At 36.5% G+C, this 27,840-nt stretch overlaps 1 protein-coding gene across 1 annotated transcript; it reads left to right on the forward strand.

The window, feature by feature from the left end:
* The first annotated feature begins 635 nt into the window (after nt 1-635).
* Nucleotides 636-27,820, forward strand: LOC113228666 (UPF0764 protein C16orf89 homolog). Its single transcript, XM_026462022.1, has 6 exons — nt 636-834; nt 3,677-3,826; nt 9,801-9,953; nt 23,206-23,499; nt 24,900-25,069; nt 27,594-27,820. Exons 1-6 carry the CDS (start codon nt 636-638, stop codon nt 27,738-27,740), a joined length of 1,113 nt encoding a protein of 370 aa, XP_026317807.1. The 3' UTR covers nt 27,741-27,820.
* Nucleotides 27,821-27,840: the final 20 nt, after the last annotated feature.

A 27,840-nucleotide genomic window follows, 5' to 3' on the forward strand; every position in this document is an offset into this window, starting at 1 on the left:
TACATTAAGTTTTACAAATTATTTTATTTAATGAATTTTTATTAAGTTTAATTTATTATTAATTATTAATAGAAATTAGAATAAACTAAAACATATTAATTAGTACTGCAGTCTTATGTCTGTTTGGGATTTTTCATTAGAGGAAATACTGGATCCCAAACTGGTGGTACGGAGAAACCATCTTCCCTGTTGAAATTAGGATGTTTTTTGTTTGTCCGCATAAAATTAATAAAATATATATAATTTATCCCCCTATTTCACCCCTTCTAGGACTTATTTTTGTGACAAAAAGTAACCCGTATTCTTTCTTCTAGGTCCCATCTATCTCTATATTAATATTCATCAAATTTGAATTGACTTACTTTCGCATTTATAATATTATTATTTTGGACCAAAATTAAATTAATATAGTTTGGATTAGCTAATTGCATCCCATAAGCCAGGTAGTGTTTATATGCGCCAATGACGGGAGCTTATAAATTTAAGCCTTATTGATAGCGAAACCTATTTTTCTGCTTTTGGATTGCAAAGTAATTAGAATCGTTAACTGCCAATCACAGTCCACCGTGTGGCCTGCGATATTTTTTAACGATAGCTATTACGTTGCGCTCCTTTTACGGTCAGTGCAATTCAGAATGTATGCAAACATTATTGCCTTGTTAGCTATACTAACGCCAGTCGCGGCGATATACCCCTATTTTGATACTCAGGACTTCATTTATAACGTTCCTAAAGTGTATAGGATATCAATCACGTTGGACAAGTTGCTGGAATATTATGAGAAAAAGCCTTCGAAAGACCCGGAATGGTACATCGCTTTGGGGCTTGCCAGAGGTATGTAAGAGGATGGTATATAATGTAGAATAGAATGTGAATAGACGTATAGAATAGTAAGTATATAGAATTTTACTGCACACAGAGTTGGAAGACTTATTACTGACGATAAGCTTGAATCTACACTATAGTCTGTATTTTTTGAAGATGGAGTAAAATTACATTTGCAGGGTTGCCAGTTTTCGTAAAATTTTTAAATATAGGAAATGAAACTACTCTTTTTCAAACAAACCTACGTTTCGGGCCCTTTACAGGTCACATGGTCACGGTTGACTGAGGTGATACAGTCACCAACCAGTTAAGTCTAATATTAATGCAAAACACTCTTTTTTTTAATCCGGAAAAACTGTTTCATTTCGTATGTGTAACGATCGCGAAAACCTAAGAACTCGATAAATTTTAAATAGTCATGTAGTTGTTGTCGACAATTTTATCGATAGATTGTGAAAGTAGGTACAATTTTGCCAAAAATGTCTGAATTGTAAATGTTACGACGTTCTAATGATTACTAATTGCGTTATTGCATTCTTTATTCTTATTTTGATTGTTAGTCTACTAATATCGAAATTAATTTTTAGTCATACACATTGTAATAACGATAGACGGATTTCATTATGTATATTAAATTCAAATGAAAAACTTTAAAATAAGTCTTTTATTTGAATTTTTTATGCACTTACGGCAAAATTTGGTGTATGTATGAATTTTCAGAAATTAACAATTCAAATGAACCTGTGGCCACCAGTTGGACGAATAATTGGCAGATGATGATTCAAATGAAACAAGTTCGGTTATTTATTACATCAGCGTATTCAACATTCAGTCGATAGTCGATATAATACTTTTTCGACGACTATATGTTTGCAAGCGGTCAACATTTTTGCGCAAAGAACTGTCATTTTACACCATCTTGAAAAAAAAAGACTATACATAGTTTAGCCCACCGCAAAGTTGCCTGTATGTCGGTTTTCTACAAAATATACTTTAAACACAGTGTGCCTATGACAATGAGCACCATCAGCTTATCACTCCCCTCTCGTTTGGACTCCCTCTTTTACCATCGGGAGTCCGAACGTACGCCAGGATATAATTCCTACTTACTCGATATTCTTTTAAGGCGTACTAAGCGCTTTTCGCCATCTTTTATTATGCGTACAGTCCAGGAACAAAATTCCCTGTCTGTGACTATGTATCCGAGCATAAAATTACAAACAGTCAACCCAATTCCATATACTGTCATGAGTGCAGCTGCGGCATACGCAGAAGGATCCACCCAGCAAAAGCACCAGCCGAGGTTAGGCTGTAAAGCTGGTTTTTCAATGGAATTATATATATATTATGTTTTGATAATAGGACCTTGTAGAATTACCACTTCTCTTTCCAAACAAACATAGGATAAAGTAATTACGAAAAATCACACGTGTTTAGGTAAAAATATCTTAAACACAGGTAAATATACGTAGGTTTAGAATTTATATTTGTCCAAGTCCGTATTGGCAACGCTAAAATTTGCCTGAACTCTCGCCTTAGATCAGACCCGTACCCATCAGTGAGTCGAATATTTCTTCACACACTACTTTTACTCATTCATGAGGTCCAAGATTTCTTTTATTAACCTGCAACAGTGTCCCACTACAATCGCCAGATAATTGATCATTTCGTAACAGTCGAGCTCATCGTGAAAGAGTTTATCCAGGGAAGTACTGCCATGCTGAAGAACATCATTGTTCCGGTTTTAAAGGGTAAGGGAGCTGGTGAAATTACATGCACATGGGAATTATCAACTTATGTCTAAGGGTGACGGGCGCTATGGCAGTTCCCCTCAGATCTATTCCGAATTAAGCTCTTAGTGGAATTGCAACTATTATGGACAGGCGTGTCGCTTACCACCAGGCGCACGACTTGTTCATCCCGGAATTTGGTATCACAAAAATTGACATCAATTTATTCCCCTCAAATCTCACCCTAATGTAGCTTTTCCTGAATGTTACCAATGACATATTAGTCAATATCGTCTTCTCAGTTTTGCAATAACATTGGACTTTCACTAGGTACATTTCTAAATGCAATAAGGTCGAGTGATTATGACCTCTAGGATATTAATTACATTATATAATATACTCGGGGTTGAGGTGAAGTAAAATAATGACTGACAGTTTTGAATGTATTTATCGTATTACAAAGTGTTCGTAGATATAACGGTATTATGAAACGTGAGCAATTCAATAATTTATATTATAATACACACGTAACTTTTAACTTTTTTTGTAATACTAAGTGACGGGACGAACTAGTCGTGCGCCTGTTGGTAAGCGATACGCCTGTCAATAACAGTTGCAGTGCCACTGCGCCCGACATCCTGAGACATAAGTTGACAAGACTCATGTCCCTGTAATTTCACCACCATACTGCCTGGCGACAGAAATAGGTAAGGTGGCAGTACTTTTGACGAAATGTTTCACACAGTGCTCTACTGCTACTAAAACTTTTAAAATGATGAAGATTCGATGAGAAATTCTTAATAAATCACTTAGAAAAAATAAGAACATACATACTAACTTAATATTTAGTATTAAATTTATCAGAAGAGAGTCGTGTTCAGCGGTGGGATGTATATACAAGGATTAAGGTTTAGTGACACCATTTATTAACGAGTCTAACGCACACTAAGAGGAATATTAACACGCAGCCGCAGCAGCACACACACTACAAATAGAAATGTTTTTGTAGGACGAATGAGCGGCATACGGAAAAAAATAGTTTTAAGTTTATGGTATCTAGAATGTTTTGTTTATAGTGCTTTTGAAATGTAATAGTAAATAAATAAATTATGATTTAACAGGGCAGCTGGAGTACACAATAAACGAGCTAGACAAGGCGGTGCCGCCAAAGTTGAAGGAGAATCTGCAGAATCTGACGCGGCGCATGGACCGTATCAAAAATAACACTGACCTTTCGAAGTTCGTGTTTCGCAGCAAGGATTATCAATATGGTATGTATTTTAAAATGGAAGCCAATTTGGCATGAACTAAAATAATTGTCACATGTCTTCCCTCCCTCTTATGATATGGGGTCCTTCAAACGAGGCGTGAAGAGGCATATTGTAGGCAGGCAGGGTGGAGGTGGCTAGTGCAGTGAGGATTTCATCGCTGCACTAGGTTCCTTCGCGTTTGGATACCACTTTCCACTTAACATCTGGTGGAGTGGAGTCATTTGCCTGTCATGTATAAAAAAAAAAAAAAAAAAAAAATTAGTGATTCGTAGCTTATAAAAGCCACATGTGACCAGTGGAATCTAAATCACCACCTTTCCTCACCGCTTCATCTTAAGCTTGAATAGATTCGTCACTGCATTAATTATAGCGACTAGTAAATTAGTTAGTTTCTTGTTGTTATATGAAAAAAAGTTCTTTTTTATTAAGTTTGATGTTTGATGTAAAGTAATAAAAATCAATTCAATCGCGTCCATGGCCGAACGGCTACCATTCTGGACTGCCACGTAGAGGTACCGGGTTCGATTCTCGGGCCGGGAGAATTATTTGCATGGCCTCATTGACTTACAATTATATGGACGTCGGGTCCACGCTAAAAAGTGTCCGAACTTATAGGGCGTTAAAATCGTATACAGAGCGTCATTCACGCTTTAGTCTTCGTTTGTTCGACTGACAGCGAAGCAAGCAAAATTAGACAGTACTGCGATGACATTACAATTTAAATTCAACGTTTTAGCTTTTACATATTCCTTTACATGTCACTACGTTTAAATAGGTCGACTTGAGACATTTTTTTCGTGGGTTTTGTATTAAACCCGTCGTCCATTTATTTGTAAGTCAATGCATGGCCTACATTTATTTATACGTCTGTGAAATAACGTCTATGTGTCCATGGCACCCGCGATAAGGATGTTCCCTACTGCGGGTCTATGAGTGTCTGCGTTATTAAAAAAAATCGAAGACAATCAGTGACCTTTTTTTATTATTAATGTAATAAATGACGGGACGAACAAGTCGTCGTCTGGTGGTAAGCGACACGTCTGTCCATAGCAGTGGCAGTGCCACTCAAGCTTTTAAATCGCAAAGATTTGAGGGGCCATGCCACTGCGCCGTCACCCTGAGACGTTGACAAAAGGAAGAAGTTGACAAGTCCCATGTGCATGTAATTTCACCAGCACCGTTACCCTTCAAAATCAGAACGCAAAAATATGTACGGTGGCAGTACTTCCCTGGACGAACTCTTCCACAAAGAGCTCTACTGGTAATTAAATTATGTAGATTTAAAAAATGTATAAACCTCCCATTTAAGCATAAAAAGTTATCCACTAATTTCTTGGTAGAGTCTTTAATCCTCTCCAAAAAGTTGCCAGTTTTGCAGATGTGACCTTGTTTCTCCAAGGATGCGAGTTCACTTTGTCTTTTTTATTTAATTATGAAGGTTAAAAGACTAAACTTTATGTAATCTTTTAGAAAGTACGATTGTACTGGCGGCTGCTTGCCTTAAATTCATGCACGTAGCGAAATTAAAATGAAATAAATAACCTTTAATAAACTTTTGTTAAATTTTTATTGGTATTTTAAACTTTGGTCAACAATCTTTTATTATCTGTGCAAAATATTTAGTGATTTCTAAGCATAAGCAAGTTATTATTGATATTGGGTTATCGCTCTCCTAACAGAGCTACAGAGAAAAAGCTTTCATATATGTTTCACAGATGGCGTTATGATAAAAAGTCGTTAAACAAAAAACAAAGGTCTGCAACAGGCACAAAAAGAAAATCCTAAGATTCAATGACTCGTTCCGTAGCTAAATATTAAAAAAAAAATCATGATATTCAAACTGCCTCCGTGGCCGTGGCCGTACGATTACCATGCCTGACTCTCACACAGAGGTCTCAAGTTCGATTACGAAATTTAATTTGCTTTTTACCATGAGCTTTCCGGTGAAGGAAAACATCGTGGTGAAACCTGCACGTCGAAGAAGGTTCTGGCCTAAACCCTCGCCGGAGAGGAGATCCGTGCCCAGCAGTGAGTCGTATAAATGGGTTGATGATGATGTTTTTGTTTTAAGCGACACGCCTGTCCATAACATTTGCAGTGCCACTTAGTGCTTTAAATCACAAAGATCTGAGGAGCACTGTCACTTTCGCCCGTCGCCCTGGGACATAAGTTAACAAGTCTCATATGCCTTAATTTCATCAGTACCCTCACCCTTCAAAACCGAAACGCAGTAATGCTCACATTACTACTTGGCGGCAGAAATAGGTAAGGTCGCAGTACGTCTCTGGACGAACTCTGTCACAAGGAGCTCTACTGCTACTAAATGATGATGACGATGTAAAGAATTTCGTTTGTATAATGTTTAAAACTCTCTTCTGAAAATTTGTAATTTTTTATTATTTTATTTACTTTTTTACTTTATTATTTTACTTGCGTATAATAAAACTCGCAATAAATCAAGAGATCACAATGCGGTCTCCTTGATAGTTGTGAAATTCGTCGTTCTTAAAATCAGTTCACGTGTCTAGTGTTGCAACTTTAAGTTGTCCACTGCAACACTGTGAAGGAGACTCAATTACTTAATCGATCGCTACACACTCTATACGATTTTAAGTAATTTTGATGTATGATGGTAATTTTTAGCTTAGTGTTCTCTATAATTATTAATACCAAGATCCAACACTCAGAAAAATTCCTTCGATCCGGCCGGATTCGAACCGACGTCTTCCAGCTTGCCGTGCCAGTATATTATATGCCAACTAAAAACTACAAAACATAATAACCTAAATAATAAACATAATAAACGAAAAAATATATAGTAAAGATATCTAACTGGGTGATAAAACTTTCATAGATTTGTCATAGATGGCGCTACGACTAAAAAGTCGTTGAAAAAAACAAATACAAAGATACGACGCAAGCACAGGGAAAAATTCGTGAGGTCCGCTAGTTGTTCCGTTGCTTAGTTGGTATAGCGTCTGGCACTGTAAGCTGGAAGACGTCGGTTTGAATCCGGCCGGATCGAAGAAATTTTTTCTGAGTGTTGGATCTTTGTATTAATAATTATAACAAACCAGTGGAAATAATTAAAAGAATAATTTCACAAAAAATAATTCAATTCAATAAAAATTTAAACTTAGTGTTCTCTACCTAATTTCATTGTCAATTTTTATTATTTAAGTATTACAGAGCATTATAGAAAGAAAGAAAACAATAAATATATTTGATTTAGATGACAACACAAAAGAAAAAAAACGAAACAAAACAAAAAAACAATATAAAAAATACATCAAATTAAAACACAAACAGCAAAATAAATTACTTTTCCTTCTTTCTTCTTTCTTTCTAAAAAGAACACAAGACGGAAAGACACTTTGTGATTGTGGTGCTAGCTGCGTAACAAAAGTGTCACAAACTCATTATTATCATGAAGTGTTATTTAATTTTCGCGTGTTGTATCCTGAATACCCGAATACTTAAATAATAAACTTTGCCACCAAAATTAGGTTTTTTTAAGTTTTTTTGGTAAGCTACATGCCTGTCCATAACAGTTATAGTACCACTTAGTGCTTTAAATTGCAAAGATCTGAGCCACTGCGCCCGTCGCCCTAAGACATACATAAGTTGACAAGTCCCATGTGTCTGTAATTTCACGAGCACCCATGCCCTTCAGAACCGGAACACAGTAATGCTGGCATTACTGCTTGGCGATAGAAATAGGTAAGGTGGCAGTACTACCCTTTCACAAGGAGCTCTGCTGCTACTAAAAAACTAACTTGAAAATTATCCACGAACTAGGTATTGCACTATTGCAATCTTTGATTTTTTTACACTTTGTACTTTGTAATGTACCAGTAATGTGTCAGACAATCATACCAATTGCCTGGTCTCAATTAAGGAATTCCCTGTATTAAGAGTACCACAGCAACGGAACTCACTCTGAGGCACTTCCCAGAACACCCAGACTAGAGACACTAGATTCTGTCACGTCTCAAGTTTCAAAGCCCGCTCCCTCCACCCACAAGCACCGAGGTCCATGAGATCTTTCTGGAGAGAAAGACTAGAAACGGTTTAGAAAAATTTGTTTCCTAAATTGGTTCTACCGGGAATCAAACCCGTGACTTCCTCATACAGTGTCCACAGTGCAAACCGTTCAGGCACCGAGTTCGTCAAGTTTTCTTGATATAGTAATAACTTATTTGTCAACAGTTAGCGAAATTAAAGTTCAAGCTAACGACATAACGACAAAAAATACGCTAAGATTAAATTGGAAAGATATTAACACTTTTTACTTCAAAACAATTACAGCGTTTGTTACCAAACGAAAGGCATGCGAAAGTTGCTATGACATCGATTTGCGGAAAGCGGCCCCTTCTACCAAATTATACTACACCCAACGAGTGGTTTATGAATCATTCCTAACCTGTGTACAGTGATTGTGTATGATATGTGAAAGTAAGTGTATTACTACAAGTCCTGTCCTATCTCAGCACAGGTGCACTGTTAGCTAACTGCTTTAAAACGTCAGCCGTGCTTAATATAGCTATTATGTGTTTGGTTTAATAGCTATAAGTTAATTTGTGATATAACTGATTGGATACTTATTTGTTATATCGAGATGATTCGTTATGTAATCTTTAGTTAAATAGGTAGTCTTCAATCGTGTAGGTAACTTTAAACACACAATGTAGATTTTTTTTTTACTAATTTTCTTTTATGATATCAAGTGACGAAACGAATAAGTAGTGGTATGCTACACGCCTGTCCTTAACAGTTGTAGTGCCACATAGAGATTTAAAACGCAAAGATCGGAGTGGCACTGCTAGTTTTGTCCCTGAGACATAAGTTGACAAGTCCCATATGCCTATAATTTCACCAAAATTAATACAAATATAGAAATAATGGTATCATTAGTTACAAGTTTCATATTATACAGTTATGATTCTTTATTCGTCTCCTTTGTCCGACATCTGTCCGGAACAATTAATGTCAAATAAGTAATACTCGGTTGGTAGGTCAATGACTCGATCAAATTAAAAGTTTCTTTCCAATTATTCGTCTATTAGTCCAAATGCATGGACTCAAAGTTCTCGAAGGATTTTTTAATGGCTTAATTAGCGTTGATTGAATAGGAATGGTTCTTCGTTTGATGGTCCATGCTTGATGATGAACATAGGTACAACTGCTGAAGGATCTTCAGTTCTTTTTCCATTTAGTGTGTTGATCTCAGTCATTATAGAAATATTTATTTTGTTTCCACTTAAACGGCTTGACATTTCTTTTTTGCCAGCTGCCTTTTTCGGGTTTGTAATTAAGTAAATATTCATCTGATGTCCTGGGTGCCTAAAAAGGCCAAATCGTGCAATTCTGCTAAAAGCAATTCATTTACAGAGTTCCTTGCAATTCGTAAAACGGTCCCATATTGTGATGAATTGTATCCAATTCCATTCCGTGGCCGAACGGTTTTCATGCTGGACTGCCACGCGGAGGTCACAGGTTCAATTCCCGCGTCGGGAGAAATATTTGTACGACCTACATTTATTTCTCTCGTGAGTTTGGGTGTAATTTGTGGTTGTCTATGTGTGTCCATGGCACCCGCGACACAGTGTTTCCCTAGTGCGGGGCTGTGTTGAGTGTATGCGTTATTATTATTATTATAATTCACCAGCAGATTAGGTGTTATAATTGCCATATCAAAAAAAAAAAAAAACAAAACCATAACTTTACTGATTCGTTTTATTTTTATTTTATAATATTCATAGACGGTTTATTAGGAGAATTTAGTGTAAATATTAAGTTCATCGTTAAAACAACTGCATACAAATATGAAATTATTTATTGATTTCAGAGTCCGAACATTATTATGTCTCAAAAATATTTATTTATTGATACTTTTTGTTATAGTAACATTCTTTCTCAGTACATTTAAGATTTTTTCTGATTATTGTCCGATTGTCTATTGTTTTTGTAACAGTTGCTAAGGCAATAATGGAGAATATGGAAGTACTGGCAGCCATGCTGGAACCGATCACTCTGGGTACGATGGGCACCCAAAAGCCCTACCGGTTTGAATTCGAACAGTACGTGCAAGAGGCCAGGACCAAGATGCCCAGTCGAAAAGCCGCCGGTAAGTTTTATTAGAATAGTAAATGATTATTTGACTGTATAACATGATATCGCTATTAAAATATAATATGATATATTTTGGTAGCAGTAGAGCTACTTGTGAAAGAGTTAGTCCAGGGTAGTTAGTACTTACAGGGATTTTTGTGGTTAAAGAATATTTATTTTTCTTAAGAATATAAATTCACTTACAGAGAAAATTTAAGATCTTACCACCAACCATCACCATTCACTGCGTATTAAGAAAAATAATGTAGGTAGACAAAAATTAAAATCATACGTTTTGAGTTGAATTTATCTGCAATTAGTTCCGATGAAGGTAGTTGCACGATGCGGCCGGCATTCACACGCAACAAACAAAAACATGGATGTAAGAATTATGACTTATCCATCCTGCATCTAGATATGACATAGACAGAATTCACTTTTTGGTTTTTTTTTTTCGGATCTAAATAACATTAAATTTGTTTTTTTTTCGAACAAACCAACGTTTCCAGCCCTTTACAGGACCCTTAGTCTGTGCTGACGGCCTGTTTTTATTTATAACAATATTTGAATTTGTGTCTAGATTTCGCCGTGGTGGCAGAAACCAACGTCAGATGGAGTTAATTCCATAACATCGGCCAAAACACTTGAACTTTTAAAGAAACAATTAATTTTTTTTTTTTAAATTATCAATTTAAATTACAAAAATTTTATTTGTCAAAATTAAAATCGCTCTTTCAGACTTTCCAAAAATATTGGACACGTCAAAAATGCTTTTATAATAAAAATAATACGAACTGCATGAAACACATTATGTATAAGTATGTGAAATTTTATAACTTTTCTATTTAAATATAAAAAAGTCGACGACCAATTTCGTTTATAGAATATTTAAACCTCGTTCCTGAAATTTTGTAATTTTGTGATGATGTAAGATGTGACCTTTTATATACCAAGGGTACAATACGTAAAACACTCGTAATTTCTCGTAATTTATAACATTATTAAAGGAAATTAATAACATTTCTATCAATTTACAAAATATTTTTATTTAATTTCCTTTACTTAATTATTATATTAAAGATTTCACAATTAATTCCAAACATAATAAAACTCTTTGCAAGTAATCTTTTAAATTGGGCTTGTAAATATTCATTTAAAAAAACTTCGCCTTATTGCGGTGGTACTGTCAGGCCGCAAATTCGGAACGGGGCGGTGCGTGACGCGAAGCGATCAAGGTTTGCGCGTACATTGCGCGCAAACATGTATCTATTTTTGGATGTAACAAACACAAGACACAATGTACGCATAAATCTTGAACGGTCCGCTGTACGCGCCGCCGTTCGGAATTTGCGGCTTTATAGCAAATTGTATTAAACAAATTATTGTCCATGCTGAAACTAACTGATCTTTCTTGAAATGCAGTGTTTAGTAAATTTTTTTATGATTCTAAGCGACGGGATTAACAAGTCATGCGCCTGTTGTTAAATGACACTAATACAATGACATAAGAGCTTTTAAATCACAAATATTTGAGGGGCACTGCTACTGCGTCCGTCCCCTGAGACATAAGCTGCTAAGTCCCATGTGCCTGTAATTTCACCAGCGCCATTAACCTTCTAAACTGGAATGCAGTAATGCTCCCATTACCTACTGCTTGGCGACAGAAATAGGTAAGGTGGCAGTACTTCTCTTTCACAAGGAGGTCTACTGCTACAAAATAAATACTATTTCTCAGGTAATTCGCCTCACAAACGCATTTGCTCCGGTTGCGGTTGGTTTAATATAATAGTAAGGTAATAAATACTTAAGCAAACACAATTAAAGTAATTTCATCACAACTTCAACTATTGTTCCATTGAACACGAAAATTTCTACTTCCAAACAATACCTTTCAATGGTATCTCGATACGGTTGAATACATAGGAGGCCGTTTTTTAGTTCGCTAATATAGACATTAAAATCGGCGAAACTCCGGTTCCCGTCACCTTGTACTTGTAGAAGAAAATAATTTTGATATAGCAACGACTGCCGGGTACGATTATAATAATTTGAAAAGAAAACTGCGGAAATGAAACAATTTTTTGGATTTTGGATGGATTTTTGATTGCAGTAGAGCTCCTTGTGACAGAGTTCGTTCAGGGTGGTACCGCCACCTTATCTATTTCTGCTGCCAATCAGTAATGTCAGCATTACTGTGATCTGGTTTTGAAGGATAAGGGTGCTGGTGAAATCACAGGCAAGTGGGACTTGTCAACTTATGTCTGAGGGTGACGGGCGCAGTGGTAGTGCCCCTCAGATCTTTGTAATTTAAAGCTCTGAGTGGCACTGTAACTGTTATGGACAGGCATGTAGCTTACCATCACGCGCACGACTTGTTTGTCCCGCCACTTGATGTTATAAAAAAAATGCGTTTGTCAATTAGTAACGCACACACTCAACATATTCCCGCACTAGGGAAACCCTATGTCGCGGGTGCCATGAACACATACTTAGACAACCACATTTACACCCAAATTCACGAGAGAAATAAGTGAAGGCCATACAAATATTTCTCCCGGCCCGGGAATCGAACCTGGGACAAATGCGTGGCAGGCCGGCTTTTAGTGAAACTTGTTTTGTGTCACTTCTTAGGTACTCGGGTAGTTTATTGTGAATTTTTATTGCATTGTAATACGGACTATTCTGATTTTACAGGTCCCATTTCTTTTTTTTTCATAAAAAATATAAATGCGTGTTTGACCTCTATCTCACCTGATGGAAAGTGTGTAGTATGTATACCTAAATAATGCCGCTTTGAGATAAGTTGATCCGTTTGGAAGCTGTGATGGCACATACAGACAGACGCATAGAAAAATTTTACATCGTGATATTTAATAAATATAAATTATAATTAAAAGTGAACGAACCGACGTCTTCTAGCAAACCGTGCCAGACGCTATGCCAACTAAGCCACGGAACGAACCAGCGGACCTTTCGAATTTTTCTATGTGTTTGTTTGTCGGATCTTTGTATTTGATTTTCAACGACTTTTTAGCCGTAGCGCCATCTATGAGAAATCTATGAAAGTGTTTCGTCACCCAGTTAGGTAACCCAGTTACCAACCCTGGCTAGAGATGTCGCTATTATCTGTAATTAAATTTGTATTATAATTTGTTGCTTCGTGGTAATTATTATTATACTTCATTATTATTTAAAGTTAAAAGCCACCAGTGTTCCTACGACGATGTGAACAATACTATATAGATAGATAGATAGATAGATAAAACGGTTATTTGGATCTACGAATACACATACATAACAGAAAAATATGTAATACAATAAAAGAAAAGAAGAAAAAAAAACAGCAGAGTCGCAGCACTGCCGAACACCCAGTTATGTATATGTGCTGTAGCAGCGCAAAAAGGCCATAGCTCAGCGTCGGTGTTTACTCAGGAGCAAACCGCTGATTTTCAGCTATAACCTAGAGGATTCCGCTGATACGATAACCAGCTAGCTGACGCCATTTTCATGTTGTATAAATTAAACAAATAATAATGTCGTAACTAAATAAATACGAAAGATAATATAAACATAATAAATAATATTTTTTTTTAGACTTGATTTAACTATGTTAATAATATAACCAAATTATAAACTAAACTAGTTGCAAACATGTTCAACAGGTTTTTTTCATCTATCGGCAATTCACACTTTGACTCTTACAATTCAATGAGAACATGTCCAACAAATATAATTCAAAATACTTTTTTTCTGAGCCCCGTGGAACCTGTAGAAATCAATAAAATAATAAAAAACCTTAAAAATAAAACTTCTTTTGGCATCGACGAACTACCCCCCATTTTGGTAAAAAAATGCGCTGATCTATTAACAGTTCCCTACACTATATTAGTAAACCAATCTTTCTCCGAGGGTATTTTCCCCGATGCCCTTAAAATATCAGTAATAAAACCTGTCCATAAAAAGGGAGACACTACCGATATTGTTAATTACCGTCCTATTGCCCTATTACCAACCTCAGCCAAAATATTCGAATCGGCTATGATAAAACGTTTGAATTCTTTTTTTGAAAAATTTAAAATTTTTCATGAGAGCCAACATGGATTTCGAAAGTTTCACTCCACTACTTTAGCAACTTATAAATTTGTAACAAATATATTACAAGAACTAAACAACAAAAAATTTGCAGTCGGGCTCTTACTCGATATGAGTAAAGCTTGCGAAAGAGTTTGTTACGAGATCCTATTACATAAGCTGTACCAAACTGGAATTAGAGGAATAGCCCACAACTGGTTCAAATCATACCTACACAACCGCTTCCAATATGTAGAAATAGAAAATACCAATCTTGAGACCGGCAGGATCACTCTGACTAGATCTGATAGGGTTCTTGTTACTGGCTCTATTCCACAGGGTAGCGTTTTGGGATGCATTTTGTTCCTTATTTATATAAATAATCTTCCAAATATACTGGATGATCAGTGTATACTTTTTGCTGACGACATCTCCGTCCTAATCCCATGTTGCAACAGTAGAGATTTAGAAACAAAATTAAGCGTAACACTAGGCAAAATTGTAAACTGGCTTGAATACCATAATTTGGAACTAAACCTAAATAAAACAAAAATTATTGAATTCAGACCTCATCAGAGAACAGCATTGCAAATATCATATAACTACGATAATACCGAATTAGAATCTGTGAACACTGCTCCAATGTTGGGAGTTATTCTAGACACGCATTTGAACTGGAAGCAGCATATTCAGAAGGTATTAAATAAATTAAACTCTTTTGTCTATGCTGTCCAGCATCTCAAACGTGTTACGGACTTTAGGACCGCCCTTGCTTCTTACTATGCATATGCATATTCCGTACTATCGTACGGTGTCATTTTGTGGGGGAACTCTAGTGATGTAGGTAAAGTGTTCTTACTGCAAAAGAAGTGTGTAAGAATAATAAGTAATATTGACCAAATGGTATCCTGTCGACCTCACTTCGTCAAGAACCAAATACTGACACTTACCTCCATCTATATTCTCGAGTCATGTAAATTCGTCAGAAAGCACCCTCAACTCTTCTCACCCCTAAATAATAATAATAAGAGACACGACCGAAACCTAAATAAACTTAGAGTACCCTTTCCCAGGATGGAATTAGTTGCCTCTGGCCCCCCAAATATGTTGATCAGAATTTACAACCACATACCAAATAGTATAAAAAACCTGGAAAGATTGACACAATTTTGTAAGGCATTGAAAACAATCCTCCTCAATAAACCTTATTATAATTTAAAAGAATTTTTTGACAACCAGATTAAATGATTAAATGATTTGACCTTTAGGTAACTTAATTAATAATTAGAATAAGAATTCATAATCAATATATATTTTATTTATTACTGTTTAAAAGATTATTATTGTTATTTCATTTTCTCTTTTTATCTCTGACGACTCGATAAGATGATTAATTTTATTATAATTAATTAATTAATAACTATTAAATGTATAAGTTTAATTCAATATAGTAACAAGACTAGTAAAGTAAAGAATGACATTGTAAAAATTAATAATGTAGCTATTGTAATATTATAAACGACGTATTCTGTAATTATAAGTATGAACTCGGTTTTCTGCAGTTGCCATGCCCTTGCAGGGCGTCACATGTTATCTGCCCAACGCCAAATTTAACATCTTAAATTAGCTATGTATGTGACATGCAATAAATGAATTATTATTATTATTATTATAAATTGAATTAAATGAGATTATTATACAAAAGTCAATTTGATTATAAATAGGTATGTTGCTATTACACAATGCTATGTAGGCAATTTTCGCTACCTAAGCAATGCGCTGTGGAATACCCTTTTTTTGAGAGTCTAGAATAAGTGCCTTTACCTTTGCCTTGAAAGTGCATTTAGATTTTAAAAGTCTTAAAGGTGGTGGGATATTATTCCAACACCTTGTTGCGTGGTAGCGAAAACTGCCGGTGAACGCTGCTGTTCGATGTCGCTGTACGCTTAGTGGGGCGCGTAATGATCTGGGCTTATGGTCGTGTAGTTTATAAAAATGGAGAAATTGTAATTTTGAAATAAGATATTCGGGATTTTTGAATTTAACAATATCAAACATTAAAGAGGCGATATGTAACTGTCTGCGAGATTCCATATTGAGTATACAGGCATTGTTTAGAAAAGGCGTGATATGACTCTTAGGCGGAACATCAAAAATGAAATTGTTATTGAAATGAATTTGAAATTGAATTTCAAATCTACAACATGCATTCTGCACGCGTTGTATTAAGCGACTTGTTTTGTATAATAGTCGAGGGCCATAAACAAGATCTGCGTAATTGAGACGAGATAACACCAGTGATTCGCATACAGTGATCCTCACTCTCTCGGATAATAAGTTTCTAATTTTATACAACACTTTCAATCTATAGAAACAGCTCCTAACAAGATGCTCTATGCGTCTTTCAAAACGTAGTTTGCTGTCTAACAGAACACCTAGATTTCTAGCTTCGTGAACTAGGGAAATATTTTGACCTAGAATACTAACTACTGGTGACTTATTTAAAAATTTCTTAATCGGAACGTTTGATCCAAGCACCATAAACTTCGACTTATTAGGGCTTAGTGCAAGCGCGTTTCTGACTGACCATTCATCTATCGCGCTTAGGTCCTCGTTGAGCAGCTGTAACGCATCTGATATTCTTGCAGGCACTTCAGAGATATGTAACTGAACATCGTCAGCGTATATATGGAATTTACTGTGTTTTATTATTTGGATCAAATCAACACTGTATATAATAAATCGAAGAGGACCTAGTATGGAACCCTGAAGAACTCCACGATGAACAGGTTGCGAATCGGGGACCATGCCAACGCCGTCGCGTTTTTTGAGTTCACAGACTGGTGTCGGTCACTAAGATAATCACCGAACCACTGTACCGCCTGTGAGTCCAGTCCGTAGTAGACTAATTTTGAAAGCAAAAGAGGAACACAAATGCTGTCAAAAGCTCGAGAGAAGTCCAAAAGAGAAAGAATGTACAATTCTTTCTCTTTTGGCCAGCGGCCAGCGTCCTGTGCCGCTAGTATATTGTCAGTTACGTCCAGCAAAGCAGTAACCGTGGCACGACCCCTTCGGAAACCCGACTGACGAGAAGGAAGGATATTGCTCTTATCTACATGACATAGACGCTGATGTATACTGCCTTTTCCAAAATTTTGGAAAGAAAAGGCAGTACACTAATAGGCCTAAGATCTTTCAGTTCACTGGGATTTCAATTTTAGGTAGTGGAGTGACCAGTGCTTCCTTCCACAGTCTAGGAATCCTACCTGTCAGAATGGATTTGTTCACAATCGTAGTGATTATCGACAAAGTTGTTGGTAACGTTAATATAATTATGTCACGGCTAATATTGTCACACCCCATTGCATTAGACTTAACAGACATTATGTATTTTGAGATGTTCAGTTCTGATACAGGTTGAAGAGTTAAGGAACTAGCCCCAAAAGTAGCAGTTTCGAATTTATTTCTCTCTAAACGAACAGCCACTTCATCATGCACAAGGACATTCAAAAAGTGATCATTGGTCTTATTGGGGTCACTGAAATAGTCAGGCAGGTATTCATTTTTACTTGGATCTATGAATTTTTTTTTTAATTGTTCCATAACTTAACATTATCTTTTACATTACAATTAATACAATTATTAAAATAAGCACGTTTTTAATAATAAATACTCGTTTCTACTAGATTTTTAAGATCCCTGTAGTACCGCATATCATATCTGTTACGTTACGTAACTGCATCATAAATTTAAGCGTGTCAGTGATCCAAAGCAGGGAATTGGGACTTTTCATATGCAGAGTTTTATAGGGAGCTTGCCTATCAAATAGTTCCATCAGCAGTGTATTAAATTTAGTAACCATAGCATCAACAGTCGGTTCATTACCTACAGATTCCCAGTCTATGGAGTTTAGGTCGCTATTAAAACTGTCTAAATTTATATTCTGCAAGGATCTGTATGTGATAGCTCTGGCATATATCTTAGCCTTTTTTAGCGTCAATGTAACATTTATCATTGAGTGCCCGAATGGTCCAGTGATGTTTCTGACCAAGCCTTCACGAACCGTACAATTGGTGAACACAACGTCAATTAGCATCTCCGAGGCTGCAGTGAAGTGAGTAGGTTCAGATACATTTCTTGATACATTTCTACAGATACAAACTTGTCTCAAATCCACACAACGCAGAAACTGATCTAACTTCATAGTCTCACCGTCTCTTTGTTGTAGCATGTTAAAATTAAAATCGCTCATAAGAATTAAATATTCATAGTGGGAAAACCTAGAGGCTGAGTCAGTGATATCCACATTCAACCACTGTGATTCAAGCCTGTACGCAGTACCTATCACTAAGGTGTAGCTATTACTTTTAGTAGTCAGCCACATCTGCTCTATAGAATCATTGGGATTTTTAAGGTAACTAACGCGAACATCATCCTTTACATAAAACCCTACTCCCCCACCACGTTCATCTCGCATATGCTGCGGACGCGGTGCACGACGTAGTCGGTAGCCCGGGGGCGCAGGCGCACACGCCTCCTGCCCAGTTCCCAGCCATGTCTCATTAATAGCAACTATATCGGCATCGAAACGATCCATTGCAACAAGAAAATTATCTTGCCCTGTATTAAGGGAGCCAGTTTATTTTTAGGAGCCATTGATTACATTTTAAATGGGTAAGCAATGACATGATTTAAGTTACTCATATGTGAGTAAAATGTATACAAGTAACGTTTGTATAGACTGTACAATATGTTAACATTAGTAAAGGTTAAATGAGTAACAATATGTTTCGTAAATATATTGCAGATAAAAATTAAAAATGTTATATTATTCAGTGTTAATAAAATGTATGTAAATAAATAAATGCAGATTGATAAATAAGTTACTACCAAGAAAATACGATTCACAATGAGCAGCATTGCACTGATACAGCACACCCCACTACACAAAAATACTCGTAACGAAGACAATTCATATAAGAAAATCGTACGTTGATTACATAAAAAGCAAAACAAAAGCAAATAAGTAAAAATGAAATAAAAAAATGAAATGAAATTTTGAATGATTTTACATGTATGCAAAATGAGCATTATTAGTGTTACAATCCTATACAAATTAATTATTATGGTCTGTGAGAATAATTAATGTAAAAAAATATATAGATTTTTTTATTGTCACTAATCGTTTCAATTCCAAAAACACGGCAAATATCAGCCTCGGTTCGGAGGCGACGCCGTGGCGCGTCACTGCCCTGATGCTGACATGCAAATACCCGACCGTCGCGTGACCATACGTAGCGCCAGTTGAGGCGCCCAGCCGCCTCGCGAGCCAGATGGAATACCCCGCACCAATAGGGGGTGCGGGTCAGTCGCTCGTTGATGTAGAATCGGCGCGGCGGGCCGGACAGCCCTATACCCTCTGTGATAGCACCTCGGCGAACACGAGCTGCTTGCAACATGTGATCCCGTACTGTGCGACGCGCTAGCCGTACCACAATCAGCTTCAGACGTGCAGTAGACGTCGCCAGCACATCTGCCTCTTCCGGAGGACGTTCCACTCGCATGGCACTCACGATCTCCTGCTCACCCAGATTGACGTCTAATTTATTTGCAAGGGTAATGAGCATATATTGCAAGCTTTCAACCTTTTGTTCGGGAACGCACGAGACCTCGATGTCATTCTGCAGCAGCTCCTGATCACGCTCATTTAGTTCCGCTTTAAGCTGTTCAACGATGGTAAGTAGTGAGGCGTCAGCGCCTGCCGGTTTGCTTTCAGCACGTTGCTTCAGGGCTGTAATGCGGTCATCGAGTTTGCCCACCCGATTTTCACAGGCGTCCATCCTCGCTGCCAGTTTGCTCATTGCGTCGTTTAGAGTGGCCATAAGATATCTAGTTGCCGTCAGCTCCTCCCTAAACAGATGCATTTCCGCTACCAGAGCACTTGTAGCATGCGACGCATTTGTAGTCGCATCGTGGCCTGAGATGTTCATCGTAGCATCCAGTAAAGAGACATCCATCTGATCTGGTGGACTGTCAACAATTTCCGCTTTTCGACGAATCGTCAGTCCATCTTCGCTTTGATTGTCGCACCGGAGTATTAGTATTGCCGATTTTGGGTTGTTTACCAAAACAAATCGCACACTTCCAAACAGATCTATGTTCAGCAGTTAACGTATTAAAAAACCGCTGCTCGGACACACCGGCACACCATATGTCAAAGTTCTCACGACAGATACCGCAGCACAAATAAAGTCTATCTTTAATTGGTTGCCGGCATCCATAACAATTGCAGCTATCAGACATCATTCAATTATTTTAAGAAAAGAATGTGTAAATGTTTAAAATAAAAAAATTTAAAAAAAACTTGAAATATTATTTCTGTTCACTGAAATATGAACCCAGACACAGGGTAAAAAAATAAAAAAAGAGTTCTAAGCGGTCGGGAACCGAACCGTATATCACACACTCAGTTTTGCTCTGCATTCAAGAGCCGAGACCGTTGAGCCAGCGCGCCACAATACAACGTTGCGAAATTGTTAACCTAATGCGTACGGAGTGTAACTGATAGACGTCACACCGGGTTAATGAACTAACGACCGGTCAATGACACGAGTTCAAGTTCTCACCACACAGTTAATACTTCACAACACACGTAAATCTAAAGTTTTTGGCAAATCCACAGAATGTTCGACTATTTCAAATGTACCACTCAACAAATCGCAGTTTTAGTTAACTTTTGAAATACATTTGCAGCATAATAACTTAACATTTGCACAGCTAATTCACAATAATTCACGTGCGAAACGTAAACACGTCAGTTAGCGATACCGCGTCTCGCGCACCCCCTTATATCTAAAGTAGTTGATTGGTTTGCTGTTAATAATCTGCACCTTAATGAGAAAAAAGCAAATTGTGTGAAATTTACATTACCCAATATTAGAGAGACGGTTACAAACATTGTGGTTAGAAACCAAAAATTGATACACAGCAAATCCTGCACTTAAAAAGCACTAATGAAATTTTTGGTGTACTTGGATAAATATGATAATATTCCGTTTGAGTGGTTCTAATGTTTACCATGAAATTACTCCTTAAGGTATACTTTATAAACATTTATATTCAGGGTAAACTTAAAAAACGCTACTTACGGTATGTTTTCAATAAATAAACACCGAAATCACCAGCCCAAACAATAACACATTTAATAACACACGATTGTCGTGACGTATTTTTGAAGTAGTTTATTTTTTTAAATGACAGACCCAGGCATTAAAAACTTTATGGTTTGCTAGAGTAGTTACCGAAATAGCAATTAATATTAGTTCTTTTACCTGTTATAACTTCGATATCCGATAAATCGGTATAAAATCATCACCGGCACCTCTAGGTGTGGTATGCGTCTACGGCTGCATGTATCGCGTGAGCGGATATGTATATATATGTATATATATATATTATATTTTCAAATATCAGACATCGAGACTACCTCCATGAGCTAAACGGGTTAATACCACGGATTTTTGACATCCAAGTACGCAGAAGTTGTATAATAAACTTTAGTATAAAGTTTGTGTTTCACTATAGTTTCAAACCTCGTGAATGGCAAATTTTGTATGTCAACCAGAATCTTGTTATAGAAGCGTATACATTGCTCCTTAAATGAATTTGTCACTTTGTGAAGACGACTATCAAGAACAGCTAGTTTATTTTTTGTTCCTCGTATTAATATTATGTCTGTCACTATTTTTCATAAAGTGATTATTATTCCTCTTAACATAAATTACATTTCCATAGATGTACTGTCACGCTAGTGGGCGCAGATTGTAAATTGACCTAACGGCACTTTTGTGCAGGACAAAGATTCTATTGATAGCGGCGGCAATACCCCAAAGCAAAATGCCGATTTCAAGTGTAATAATGCTTACCTATGAAATAAAGAAGAAGTCAAGCGACAGGGACACAGGCTTTATTTTAGAAATAAAAAAAAAATTACAAACGAAATTAAAGCCATTTGAAATGTATATCGTATAGTATAAGGCCTTCTATTTAGTTCAGTTGATATAAAACAATCATTGGTTTAAGTATACCCTGTTTATCTATGTAATTTCGAAGTAAGTTTGTGTTTTTTTCTTTCGTGAAAATTTTTAGGAATCTTCTCAATCTTATTATATATTCTCCAAAGTGATTGATTCAACACTTTCATTGTTATACGGAAATAACGAAAGCCATTTGAGGTTGTATAGACTCTTAACTTATTCTGTATAATGAGCCCACACCCACATCCGCAAAATATCATAACTTTTCAGGAGAGTCGCTTAAAGTTTTGATAAACGAGATTGGCCGATAATTTTTATGCTTAAATACGAGTGTCATAAAATTTCACATATATAGTCTGTTCCAATCCATTTTGAACAAAAAGTAAACAAACCTGTTTGGTTAAAATTCTAAAGCAATCACTCAATAAATCGAATAAGTAACACTTTCACGTATATTTCGAAGATTTCGACTTGATATATCATCACTTTTTCCAACAATATTCATTTGGATAGCATCGTAAAATCGTATTTGAAAAATGGTAGTCCAAAAGTGAGGTTGAGGATGGGGTATTCATCTATACTTCTACGACTTGCCTATGGTTGCATAGTGCTGTTCGAAAAAAAACATTCGGTTCAATCAATCAAAGTTTAGTAATCGATTATTAAATCGAATATTTCAATCGCAATCGAACGAGTATCAAAGTGTAAGGATTTCAAGGAGGATTTAAATTGAAATTTTAAATATGCTCAAATATACTCAATTGAACAAATCGATTCATTCAATTAATTAATCGATTTGTAGTTGACGTTACAATTGGACATCACTAAACCGTCTATGGTCGGGTCAGTGACTTGTTTGTTTACTTTTTATTCAAAATGGATTGAAACGAAGTATACATCATTTGTTTCATGGAGTTCGTATTATTTTTATGACGTTCGAGTGGTAAAAGCACGTTTGACGTATGATCTGTGTGACTTGTATCATACCAAGGGACGATTCAATATACAGTAGGGTTAGCACGACAGGGTGCAACTTGCGTGAGAGCTACATAGCGCGCGAGATCTTTATACGACAATAGCAGTATGTCGCGCTTTATGTCGGTCTCGAGGAAGTCGCGTCCTGTCGTGCTAGCCCCGTAGATTTCGATAATTGATTTACAGACGCGTGTACAATGCAGCTATTAATATCAGCTATGGAAGTACAAACGACACAATCAGATGGGGCCTGCGAGCTGTCACCAGAATGCACTATGCAAATCATGAAGGGCTCAGGACTTGCTCATCAACAGACCAGTCGCCTCCGCGCAGCCATGTTGGCGAGGATCTTCGAATGCATGGACAATGTAGATATAAACGCACATATTTACAAGCTGTGCATACAGATCTATAAAGAAACGAAATCTTTGGAGAATTGGAATCATCCTGCTGGTACTAACACCTTGTTTATGCAGCAAAGTAAGTTAATAATTTTTAATACTTTGCTGAGTATTTAATTTTACATATACAGAATTATTTTTAAAATACTGACAACCCCTTAAATTAGTAACATCATAAACAATGACTTTTATTAATTCATTAGATTTTACTTTCATACAAAAACAAATACATTTAAATAGATGGCTCTAAACAGTAATAACCTAAAATAGCGGTATTGACGGTAGGAGTCGCGGAGGACTATTTGAACTTACTTCCAAACACAGATCTAAGAGTGGTTACACACAGGCGCAACTTTAGCAGCGATGCTAATGCGATCAATCGCGCGTTTGTATCGATGCAATAGCGCGTTTGTATCGATGCAGTCGCGCGTTTGAATTCGCCTATAAATCGCAAGTGTATTAACAGTCGAAGTATGTAATCACTCTAAATAGTGCCAGATAGTACAACAAAAACTTAATTTTATTTTTGGTAAATTTATTATGTTTTGTGCAAAGTCGAGGAACAAAAGTTGTTGTATACGATGTTAGGAATATAGCCCTGTGAGATTGTTAGTATTTTAAAAATAACCCGTATATAGTCGTCTTAGAGTGAATACCTCTTATGTGGTTTTTATGTAATTTTTCAGGACGAAGATAAAAATATGGTGTAAAATGTAGTAGACGCAGTAATGTTTGTAGTTAGCATTTTAATTACTTAAATTATACCTCTTTCAAATACTATATTACTTTAGTAATATACTATCATATTACTAAAGATATTAATATTCAACTGCCTCCGTGGCCTAATTAAGTGCGCATTTGACCTTTGACGTCCATCTCAGCTGATTGAAAGTGATGATGATGTCGGATGCACATCTTTTGTTAGTTAATTTTTACAATCACGGTTTTTCCAAATCATTGAAGTTGAATTGAATCATTCAATATGGCTCATGCCGAGTGGTACAAAATTCTTACTTTCAGGTGGATTACATCGTAATTACTCATTTAAGATAAACATCCAATTCTGAAAATCGATAGTTTAAAAGTTATGATGTTTTTGTGCATTTTTGATAATTTTCTATTCTAGTCACCAGATTCTACTTTAAGGACTATTTCACTAAATCAAGTGAATTAAGGATACATTCTTTAGCTCGATACTTGCAATGAACACTACGCCAACTTTACCTGTTATTTTGTTTTTTGTTTCTTTATTTTTTTTCACAAAATTCGTGTTTTGTTTTTTTTTAAAATTTTGTTTCTTTTTTTCACAAAATTCGGGGAGCATGTTGTTAGTGAATAAATATGGCCGTTTACAAAAATAACAGAAAATAACCACAAAATTAAGGTCATTGGAAGTATCAAGTTTGTTACTGAGAAAACAAAAGACACCTGTCGACCGACTGACGTTTCAAAATGTTGTAAAATATACAAATTTTTCAGTTAACTATTGTGCGTCTCAAGGCTATGGCGAGTTTATCAAGCCCCGTTGGATGAACAAGATCTTATCCTGGCAGGAGCCCAAAGGGTGCTATGCAGACGACAGGCAGCCTTTTCTCAAGTTAACCGGTTTCATTAGCTCAGCGTCGAATCCGAGCTCAGCTGACCGAGAGGTATTACGTTCAATACTAAGTTTTTTAGATTCAATTTTATTTATGAACATTTTTTTTTCATCTTTATGTACAAAGAAGGGAATTCATTTGATAAAAAAAATCAAATCAACATCAACCCATTTCTATGTCCCACTGCTGTGCACGAGTCTCCTCTCAAGTGAGGGTTTAGCCATAGTCCGTTACGCTGACTCAATGCGGGTTGGTGACTTCACACGCTTTCTGAGGGTTGTGATTGTGAGCATTCTTCAACGGGCAGGTTTCTTCATGGCGTTTTTCTTTATGAAAACCGCATATTCGAACCCGAGGCCTCTGCTTGAGAGGCGGAAAATAAAAAAAATCGCTGTTACAAAAAAAAAAATCAAAATTTTCATTCGATTCTTAACTTTCTCAAACTCGTATCTTGTAAAGAGTAATTAGTCAGCAGATGGCAAAACTTTCTATTTTTTACATTTCTTATCAAGGGTGTTAATTTGGTTGCATTACTTAAAAAATAGATAAAAGCCTACACAGGCTTTTATCTATTCACACACACACATATTCACACACGTGAACATGAAGGAAATATGATGTAAAATCAGCGTGCAAAATTTGTAATTGGTATATAATCCATTTTTTTGCGTTTCAGTAACTTTGTGCTCTAAGATACGAGTTTGTGAAAGTAAAGCGACGATATGTAATTATATCACGCGTCTTTGAGGCTAACTGAAGAGTTACACTTTTAATCAATCACTCAGATCACACTACATTCGTTCTTACCTTCAGAACGGTAACTTTTATGAGTTTTATAAAAAAAACAACTAATATGTACAAATAGCAAAAATAAAGCAGAACCCTTCAGATCTCGAGATTCGAAACTCTGAGTGGCGTTGCAATTGTTACGAGTAGGCGATATTCCTTTCCAACAGGCGCTCGACTTGTTTATCCTGTCATTTGATATCATAAAAAAATCATCACACACGACATTCGTGAGCTTGCGCACCGGTTTTTATGGAGTCGCCACCTTTGAGGTCCCGGGTTCGATCCCCGGCCGGATCAATGTATAACAAAACTAACTTTTCTATATTGTCTCAGGCCTGGGTGTTTGTGGTACCGTCGTTGTTTCCTATCTCCATAACAGCCGTGGGGCGACGGCTTAAGAATACATTGTCGCCTCCCCATACATGCCCGTGGGGGTCGTAAGAGGCGACCGAGGGCGTCACAAGTGTCCATCTGCTTAGCATTGTGGTAGGCTCTGTGCCGACTGGATAGCGACCACAGTACACACGGCGGAAAACCCTCCACAGTGAAACGCTTTTGCGAATCGCGTTCAGGGATCAGTTGGTGTACATCCAGTGCATTTGGCCAGACCGGCAAAATGATAGTGACGGAGTGAAGATATTTGTGTTTTCCATCCGTTACTCTCATCTCTGGACTGTATTCGCACTTTCCATCAGGCGCGGTGCAGTCATTTTGTCGAGACGCAACAAAAAAAAAAAACAAAAAAAAAAAAAAAAAAACACAAGTATTTTGGCTACTTATTTTGGGATCAGAGTAACGTATGTGATGAAAATAAACAAATATTAGGCATATTTGTTTATTTTATTACATGTTTGTAAGTTTTGGTGAAACAGGGAACAGGGAAAATTTCAAAATCGACTAACAAGTTTCTGTTCGTCGATTTTGAAACTTTCCCTGTTCGCCTTATCAAAATTTTTTACGCACTCTACACATTATGTCTATCTTTTTTTACATTTTCAAAGCAAAACTGAATACGGCATGTTTCTTAATGATAAGGAGCAATCCAGTATGTGAGATACGTGCTATATGTCGTTTATGTACATGTATGTATGTAAACACTCAAATGTACAACAAAAACTAAAGACATATGTTCAAAAACAATTTAAAATACTTGTGTACAAAAACGAGGCAAATCTTTATAACATTATGAAAATTGTATCTACGTTGCTAATTTATTATTCCCGATATTTTTACTTACTTCCGGTTTTTATTAACCATATCTTCATAGATTATCTAAATTACATTAGTAAAAGTCAGACACTATAATGAGTGAATGATAGAACATAACAATCTATGAGCACTAGAATAAACTATGTAGGTACTTACTTTTCAATGGTGGCTTACTTTAAAATGGTGCGCTGAAACGGCGCACGGCGACGCAACGGGTGCGGTACGGACAAGGAGCCAGAAGACGAAGTGGGGAGGAATGTTGTTGTGCAAGCGTAAGTAAGCGGTTGCGAAACCGCGTTCCTGGTGTGGCACTCCATGCGTTGCGAAGAAACAACGCACCAGCACTCTTACCTGGCGTCAAATTATGGAATTTCCTGTACTTTGAGTACCAAAGCACAGAAATTAACTCCTTGAGTAGTACCCAAAACTCCCAGACCAAAGCCAAAGACCAAATTTAGAAAAAAATCATTACTCAAATTGGTATCAACCGCTGAGCAGCCGAAGTCGTCAAATTTAGGTTGGTAGAATACTCCAAAGCATATTAAATACCTGCAGTTTTATAAATTAATTGTAACAGGAGGAGTATCGTGTGAAGAAAGTAGCAACGTCAGAGGGCGGTACGTGCAATTCCCTGACCTCTGCAATGGCGCTAGGCTCCTTGGTGATGTACGTGAGGGCTCTTCTGGAGACAGACCAGGCCTTTCAATATGACATACTTGATTAATATAGTTTGTATTGCACTTACACAGGAACTAATGTTAACATTGTATTGATTTGTGCTTGTGTGAATAAATGTTGAAACAATAACAAAAGTTTACGAATTT

This window comes from Hyposmocoma kahamanoa, unplaced genomic scaffold (assembly GCF_003589595.1).
Source record: "Hyposmocoma kahamanoa isolate Upper Pololo Valley unplaced genomic scaffold, ASM358959v1 232, whole genome shotgun sequence".
In the NCBI taxonomy this organism is placed as follows: Eukaryota; Metazoa; Arthropoda; class Insecta; order Lepidoptera; family Cosmopterigidae; genus Hyposmocoma; species Hyposmocoma kahamanoa.

Coding starts and splice junctions, on each gene's coding strand:
- LOC113228666 (XM_026462022.1), top strand. CDS start 636: ATGTATGCAAACATTATTGCCTTGTTAGCTATACTAACGCCAGTCGCG. Junction 9,954..23,205: donor GCCCAGTCGAAAAGCCGCCG/GTAAGTTTTATT, acceptor ATTGATTTACAG/ACGCGTGTACAATGCAGCTA. Junction 23,500..24,899: donor CACCTTGTTTATGCAGCAAA/GTAAGTTAATAA, acceptor CAAATTTTTCAG/TTAACTATTGTGCGTCTCAA.